The sequence below is a fragment of the Vitis riparia genome, chromosome 9 (assembly GCF_004353265.1).
Source record: "Vitis riparia cultivar Riparia Gloire de Montpellier isolate 1030 chromosome 9, EGFV_Vit.rip_1.0, whole genome shotgun sequence".
NCBI classification, from domain to species: domain Eukaryota; kingdom Viridiplantae; phylum Streptophyta; class Magnoliopsida; order Vitales; family Vitaceae; genus Vitis; species Vitis riparia.
The window spans coordinates 22,501,245-22,510,112 of record NC_048439.1 but is presented as its reverse complement, the minus strand read 5'-3'; the positions used below and the strand labels follow the sequence as shown (position 1 = coordinate 22,510,112).

Sequence of the window (8,868 nt, the reverse complement as noted above, 5' to 3'; positions counted from 1 at the left end):
TAGTATTTCATTTGATTTCAGAAATTATTTATGATATAGGTATGTTGTGAAATATGGAATGATCATACAAAATTACCATTTTTATAAAAAAATTCATAAATTTCTTAATTAGGTTTTATTGTAATGTATTGTAATGTAAGTGTATTTATATTGTAATTATAACATATTTTTGTTGTACTTGTATTGTATAATAAAAGTAATAATATTAAGGATCACCTTTTATACCTTATTAATATTCAACATATCAAATATATTAACATCATCCACTCAATGCATTGAGAAAAAAAAATTTATATGAAAATTAAAAAAAAAAAAAAAAAAAAAACTATGCAAAGGAAAAAAAATCATATAAATTTTTTAAAATTATTTTATTATAGAAATTAAAAATGATTAAACATTTTCTATCATTTTCTTATTATTTTTAGAGAATCTGAATTAAAAATTAAACGTTTTATCTTCCTTAAATTTAATACAAAAACATAATTTATCAATTTAAAATTATAATATATATATATATATATATATATATATATATGAAAAAATCATCATTTTTATTATATAATTATAAAACTTATTTTTTTCTTCATAAAATTAAAAATTAGAATAAAAATAAAAAAGGTAAAAAAACAATAAATGATATTTTGAAAATATTTTTTAAACGTATTTTTGTTTTAAATAGTAAATTTAAATAACAAATTATATATAATTGTAAGGGTTAAACCCAAAATTTTGATTTAAATTTTAAATATCAATAATTACAATAAATGTGGGACCTATGTACCATAAATGTATTGACAAATAAAGTGAAGTGCTTTAAATGCTTTGAATTTTAAAAGTTTTAGTTAAATGTCAGTTTTGGTATATTAAGCTTACTAAAGTCATCCCCAATAATTATTAAAACATACCACCCTTTCTAGTAATTGTTTTGCCCAGTCTACCCTTTTGGGTAATTCTCCCAAATAAAAATCTATTAATTTTCATAATTAGTTAGTTGTTTATGTGAAAACTTCAATAGTGGAATAATAATATGAAAGAATAGGAATAGGGGAAGATGGTGCCAAAAAATTATGAATGGCATGAGATTTATCCCTTTCATCATCCAATAATAATGAAACATGAATCAAAGATTTTAAATGGCCTCTACCCACTTAACTCTTCTAGTTGCCATCATGTGTCTTTGTCGTTATCTCTTTGCTTTCTTACATCCATTTCATAACTCTTCTAGAAGGTTTTGTGACTTGTGGGTATAGATGAGGAAGAGGTGTATGGCCATCTTCCTTCTATCATAACATCCATAATTATTGAAATTTAACAATGTGTTGTTAGTATAATAATTGTCCAATGGAAGGTGGAGTTATGACATTAAAAAGGAGTTTGAAGACTTGTGATAGATGGGGTAGTTCATAAGATTAAATTATTTTCTTTGAATCTATTATGATATTAATAATTAAGTTGATTATATTTGAAATTATTCTCTCTCTATATATATATATATAATAAAAAATTTAATTAATAATTGTTAAAAATATAAAAACCATCATAATAATTTTTAATGAATCTTTCTTTACATTTGTTGTATAATAATTAAATATAAAATAAATATAAATTTATAAATAAAATTGTAAATATCTTTTAAAATATTCAAGTTATGCATATTGTTATGGAATATCACAAATATTATTATAATTGTTAAATCAATTAAATTTGGTTGTGGCATCGACGTCTAGGACATGCTTCCTTTGGTTATTTAAAAAAATTGTTTCCTAATTTGTTTGCAAAGAGTGATATTTCTGGTTTCCGTTGTGATATTTGTGAATTGGCTAAAAGTCATCGTGCTTCGTTTCCGTTAATTTTGAATAAAAGTCCGTTTCCTTTTATGGTTATACATTCTGATGTTTGGGGCTCATCCAAAGTCCCAACTTTGAGTGGCTCACGTTGGTTTGTTACTTTTATTGATGATTGTACCAGAATGACATGGTTATGCTTGATGAAAACCAAAGATGAAGTGAACTTGTTGTTTCAAAAATTTCATAAAATGATTGAAACTCAATACAATGCAAAGGTTCGGGTTTTGCGTAGTGATAATGGTGGAGAATATCAAAGTTCTGATCTTCAAAAGTATTTGGAAGGACATGACATCATTCATCAGACTACTTGTTCCAATACACCCCAGCAAAATGGAGTCGCTGAACGAAAAAATCGACACTTGTTAGAGGTTGTTCGTGCTTCCTTGATAGCAGCAAAAACACCAATATCTTATTGGGGAGAAGCAATCACATCTGCCGCATACTTGATCAATCGGGTACCTTCTAGCTCAATTAACTTTCAAACACCTCTCCAAGCTCTTACTAATGTCGTAGTTGCCCCAACCGTCCCAAATCTACCTCCTCGTGTTTTTGGTTGCGTGGCATTTGTGCATCTACACAAGCACCAACGCACCAAGTTAACTTCCCATGCATTGCAATGTGTGTTTGTTGGATATGCATTGCACAAAAAGGGATATCGATGTTACCATCCTCCAACTCGACAAATGTATATTACAATGGATGTGGTGTTTCATGAAGATTCAATGTATTTTTCATCTAAGTCTGAACTTCAGGGGGAGTACCATAAGGAAATTCAGACTCTCGATTATGATTATCATATTTCTGAGGAAGATGAATCTGGACAATCTGAACTAGTGAACCAGGAAGTGGATGAGTTGGATATGAGTGGTCAACAATTTGGGTCCGAAGATGTCTTCATTGAAATACCAAACCAATTGTCGTCTGTTGAGGGTGTTCTTAATTTGGAGCCTAATCCATTCATGAAACGGTTACCACATCGTCATAATAGAGGTATTCCTAAACCCACATATGAACCTAATTTGTCTACTAAAGTCAAATATCTCATGAGCAACTATGTGTCTACCCATCGTTTGTCTGAATCAAATAAGTCATTTGTAAATCAATTATCTACTGTAGCTATTCCTAACAGTGTGCAGGAAGCCTTAGTTGATCCAAGGTGGAAAGCAACCATGAATGAAGAGATGAAATCATTGCAGAAGAATGAAACATGGGAACTCGTAGAATGTCCACCAGGAAAGAAGTCAGTTGGGTGTCGTTGGATCTATACTGTGAAGTACAAGGCATATGGTAGTATTGAACGATTTAAAGCAAGACTGGTAGCAAAAGGGTACACTCAAACTTATGGAATTGACTACACAGAGACATTTGCACCTGTAGCTAAGATCAACACAATTCGAGTATTACTGTCTTTAGCTGCAAACCTAGATTGGCCATTACAACAATTTGATGTGAAAAATACCTTTTTGCATGGCGAGTTATCTGAAGAAGTATATATGGATCTTCCACCAGGATGCATGGTGTCAGAAAAGCAATGTCAAAAGGTGTGCAAATTGAAGAAGTCATTGTATGGGTTGAAGCAATCCCCGAGAGCATGGTTTGGAAGGTTCACAAAGTCAATGAGAGCTTTTGGCTATCGTCAAAGTAATTCAGATCACACTTTGTTCCTAAAAAAGCAACATGATAAGATTACGGCACTCATCGTATATGTGGATGACATGGTAGTTATAGGAAATGATCCTAAAGAAAGCAAAACTCTACAAAATTATCTATCTAGAGAATTCGAAATGAAAGATCTAGGTCCTCTGAAATACTTTCTTGGGATTGAAGTTTCTTGATCAAGTGAAGGAATTTTTCTGTCTCAAAGAAAGTATGCCTTAGATCTTTTACAGGAGACTGGAATGTCGGGATGTCAACCTATTAATACACCAATAGAAGAAGGTCTGAAATTGTGTTGAACCTAATCAAGTATCAACCGATAAGGGAAGATACCAAAGACTTGTGGGGAGATTAATGTACTTAGCTCATACAAGACCAGATCTTGTTTATGCATTGAGTGTAGTGAGTCAATACATGCATAATCCTGGAGAACAACATATGAATGCAGTCATGCGTATTTTGAGGTATTTGAAGAATGCTCCTGGGAAGGGAATTTTATTCGCAAAAAATGTTGATCATCAGAGTATAGAAGTATATACTGATGCTGATTGGGCTGGTGCAGTGGATGATAGGCGATCTACATCTGGTTACTTTACCTTTGTAGGTGGTAATCTTGTGACATGGAAAAGTAAGAAACAGAATGTCGTCGCTCGTTCAAGTGTAGAAGCGGAATTTAGAGGTATGGCTCTAGGACTTTGTGAAGCATTATGGCTAAGACTCCTCTTACAGGATTTAGGTTACCTATCTAGGCAACCAATCCGATTGTTTTGTGACAATAAAGCCGCATGTGATATTGCTCATAATCCAGTACAACATGATCGTACAAAGCATGTCGAGGTGGATAGATTCTTCATTAAGGAAAAGTTGGATGATAAGATTGTGGAATTGCCTAAGATTCGATCAGAAGATCAATTGGCCGATATCCTTACCAAAGCTGTCTCAAGTCAAGTGTTCTCAAAATTTTTAGACAAGTTGGGCATGTGTGACATCTATGCACCAACTTGAGGGGGAGTGTTGAGATATTAGGAATGCTTTCCTTATATCATTATTTCCTTATATCATTTAGTGTTGAGATATTAGGAATGTTTAGATATTAGGAAAGTTGAGATATTATGAATATTGAGATATTAAGAATATTGAGATACTAGGAATATTAAGATATTATGAATATTGAGATATTAGGAAAGTTGAGATATTAGGATATTAGTTGTTATTTCCTTATATCATTCTTTCCTTGTATCATTCTTTCCTATTCTTAGAATGGTGATTACCCTCTATATATACTCTGTACATGAACGAATGAAAGTATGAATGAAAAAACTACAATTTATCAATTTGAAGAATTTATACATATGCATTTTTTTTAATAAAAAAACTTTAATATGTGCTATTTTTATTTATTTTATCATCTTTTGAAGTTGTTCCCAATAACTTTAGAATTTTTTTTGTCAATTTTCATTTCATTGATTTTTTTTTGTTCGAATTTCCCTTGATATTTTTGAAAAATTCAATCATCGATGTTTTCATGATTTTCGACATTTTAATCCTCTCTGCTAACATATAGAACTAAAGTTGTGACATCTTATTAGCCTAAGTGTTCTCCTAAGTATATGTTTTAATAATAACAAAACATAGATAAGTGAACTAACACTTGTTGTGGATCTTATCCTCTAAGAAATGTAGTTCCCTTCGAAAAGTTTGAAGCTCATATGGGTTAGCAACATTAATGGATATGAGGGTGTTTGGTTGTGATGATAAGAAATTTATGATCATGAGAACAACTAGGACTTTCAGATAACGAAGCTTCATCTATTACGGTATATTTAGGTGGCCCATGATGGAAAATATCTTTAATTTTTTTTAAAAAAAATTAAATGGATAATAATTGAAAGTTGGGTACTTCTAAAGATATTATAATTTGACTTAGTTAAGAGAAAAAAAAAAATAAAGCAAGAAAATATATAATAAAAAATAATTCTAAGTAAAATAAATTTGACTTTTGAATAAAGTAAATATTTACTCCTAATTTTTAATTGATTGGGTTGGAGAGATCCCAATCACTTATTCATAAATGAATAAATATTTTTAATGCTTAATTAAATTAATTTCATAATTGAATACTAAATAATTTCATGTAAAAAAAAAAAAGAAGAAGATATTATCAAAGTATATAGCAGTCAACAGAAGAGAAAAAGATGATGATAGTTTGTATATGCAGCCGTGATGAGTGGAGTATAATATAAAAAAATGGTCACATCAAATATTGTATCATATCGTATGCCAATGGATACTTCTAATTAGGAGATTAAATACATTGGTATTTATATACCTCCGATATATAAATATATAGAATGATTAAAAATAAAATATTAAATATAAAAATTATTTTTAAAGCATATTTAAAAATATTAAAAATAGGTTAAAAACATTTTGGGTTCTCAAATAGAGTTTTGCTTTAAAAAAACGTTAGAAAACAGTTTAAAAAAATTAGGGTTTCTTTTATTGTTGTTTTCAAAAACTATTTTCTGTTATTGAAAACACTAAAAACATATTTGGGAAAGGGGATGTATTTTTTATTTTTTTATTTTTTTATGTTTTCCGTGTTCTTAAAAACCATTTTTTTAGAACAATAAAAAGATATTTTCATTATTTTTTTATTATTCAAATAATAAATTATTTCTGTGTTTTATTTTCCTTCTTTTTGCGTCGCTTTTTATGTTTCCATGAAGATAAGCTCCACCCAACACCCCCACCCCCACCCCCACCCCCACAAGACCTTTCGTTTTCCTTAAATTATTCAAATTAATATAGTTACACATAGTTATAAAGTCATCATTTATTTAAGAAAATTATAATAGGTGTAAAAATTCCAAAATGAGATTTTTTTTTTAATTTAAATGAATTATGCATATAAAAATTATTTATATATTTATAATATCAAGTTAATTAAAAAAATTATTAATTAAAAAAAACAACTTTCAAACATGTTTTTGTTTTATTTGTTCTAATTTTTTTTTTATTAACTGAACCAAACTTTTTTTTAAAAAATAAAAACTGTTTTTCAAAATTCAGTTTCCAAATACAATTTTTTTCTTGAAAATACAAAAAAAAAAATTCTTAAAAACTGTTTTTCAAAACAATTTTAAAAAATAACAACCAAATAGATTTTTATTTTTTAGAACTGTTTTTGAAAATAATTACCAAACAAGACTCTTAATTATTTTTGGAAAAAGGTAATAAATAAATAAAAATGAGAACCTTTTTCTAATTTCAAAAACAATTTTAACAAATTTGTAATTCAATTTTTTTTTAGAATTTATTTGGAAAATAAGATAAAATTTTAAAATATATTTAAAATGTTTTGGGATGTTTTTGGTATTTATGAAAAATTATTAAAAGCATATGGAACAGGTTAAGAACATTATATGTATATTTGATTTTTCTCAAAAATTGATTTTTGAAAAATGGTTTTGAAAAGATTATTTTCATTAATTTGTTTTGAAAAGATTATGAAGATCCTAAATTTTATTCATTAATTTGAAACAAACCCATTTAACAAATATTTTCAATTTTATTTATGATTAAATTTTTAAAAATAGAAATTATTCTAATCAAGATTAACATTTCATCTTTGGACAACTGTTATACAACATTGAAGAATTAAGAAAATGACAAAAAATTCACACTATATTGGACCGAGAATTTCAAAATCCGAAGTCCTCCTTTGTCTGCTCCATGAGCCAACCGCAGCCATCTGATCAGATCATACGTACCCATCCATGCTTTGATCCACCGCCACGTGCAGGGTTGCTGATACAGGAACATCGGATTCCACTGTCACAGCATTACCTGATAAATTCCTTAACACATGTTTAGGAAATAATTTCCCGGCTTGTAATGTGTACTGTACATTCTTAATTAGGTTAGGGAACAAGAGGACCTTGGAGAAATCAACGGTCCACGTTGTCCCATTCCCCCAAATCGAACCCCTAGCCACCGTCGATCTAAGCCTCATACCCCGTACGTTGTTGTGATCAACAATGACTTGATCAATCAAGGTGAAAGGTTCATTTGATTGGTCCAACTGGACTATCGGGACCCCCGTATAATCACCGGAAAACATATTATGAACGATGCTTACACCTTCGACGATACCCTTCAAGGACTTTATTAATATATAGGCGTTACCCAGAAAAAATGAGTTGCTGATTTGTACTTGGACCGGGTCATCCATGGCTACTCCGGTGAAGTCTAAGTAACAGTTGAGGATTCGGTTTTGAGTGAAGCCAGGGGACTTGAGATAAATTCCGACACCGCCCAAACTAGTGGCCTTATTGTAGCAATGAACTCCGGTGAGCACATTGGCTTGACCTTGTATCAGTACTCCAATGGCTGCCGAGAAAACGACGACGTCGGTAACAGCATTGTCATTACCGACGATGTTGATTCCGACGCCTGAGAAGTCCTTCTCTCGAGGGTCACCGCCGACGGTGATATGCTGGCCAATGAAGGAGTTTCTAACGTAGGTTTCATGGCCACCTTGGATGAGTATGCCATTGGTCGTAAAATGCGAAATGTAGCAATTATCTACGGTTGTTCTTACTGAATTGACTATCGCAATGCCACCTCCCCTAAAATTTGAGTCCAACATGAGGTCTTTGAGTGTGATGTACTCGTACGATAAAGATTTGGATGATGACCAGAGTTCGATCAAATGACGGTCAGATGGGAAATCACCAGAGGCTCGGAGTGATCCGCCGTGTATCTGTCGAATGATAGCAAACCTCCTTGATTAGAACACCCGACCATGTATCTGTCGAATGATTAAAAATTTAAGGATAGCATGTTGGAGGGTGTACCATGAAGTTACCACCGCTGATGTCCAGTAAGCGCAATGGACGGCTGATCATGTAAGTTCCTCCATCCAGATGAAGCTCCACGCCTCCCAGATTAGTAATGCCTTGCATCAAGTGGCCATCAATGGGGGATCCGAAGGCATCAGAGATGGCTTGCTGGAGGGCTTCTGTGCTGTCTGATCTTCCAGTGGGGTCCGCACCATAGTCAGTCGCGTGATGCTCACGTGAACTTGATGAAATCTAATCATCACGAAATCAACAAATATAAAACTTTTTAGCTCGAGTTTAATCCAAACCTAATTTAATATTTAAATAATATCGGGTTCGAATCGACTATAAACCCGATTCAATATGCTTAAATTATAACTCTAATTATAATAGTCGAATAAAAAACTTTTAAAACTTTTAAAGTTTTAGTAATTACCGGTTGAATGGTATGACTACGAGAAGGAGAGATGACATCATGTTTGAGAAACGAGGTTTTTATCGAAGCCATTTGCAACATCCGA

General features: G+C 31.1%; 1 protein-coding gene across 1 annotated transcript; it reads right to left on the bottom strand.

The window, feature by feature from the left end:
- Positions 1 to 7,201: 7,201 nt before the first annotated feature.
- On the bottom strand, positions 7,202 to 8,868 carry LOC117922779 (polygalacturonase QRT3-like). The gene is made up of 3 exons (XM_034840994.1): positions 8,784 to 8,868; positions 8,363 to 8,599; positions 7,202 to 8,268 (listed from the first exon to the last, which is right to left on the bottom strand). The coding sequence occupies exons 1-3, from the start codon at positions 8,862 to 8,864 to the stop codon at positions 7,267 to 7,269; spliced, it is 1,320 nt and encodes a 439-aa protein (XP_034696885.1). The 5' UTR covers positions 8,865 to 8,868; the 3' UTR covers positions 7,202 to 7,266.

What these genes read in the sequence shown, in the direction of transcription:
- LOC117922779 (XM_034840994.1), bottom strand. Translation starts at nt 8,864, where the DNA reads ATGTTGCAAATGGCTTCGATAAAAACCTCGTTTCTCAAACATGATGTC. An exon ending in GTAGTCATACCATTCAACCG is followed by an intron (nt 8,600 to 8,783) that starts GTAATTACTAAA and finishes CGTGATGATTAG; the next exon opens with ATTTCATCAAGTTCACGTGA. An exon ending in TCAGCGGTGGTAACTTCATG is followed by an intron (nt 8,269 to 8,362) that starts GTACACCCTCCA and finishes ATCATTCGACAG; the next exon opens with ATACACGGCGGATCACTCCG.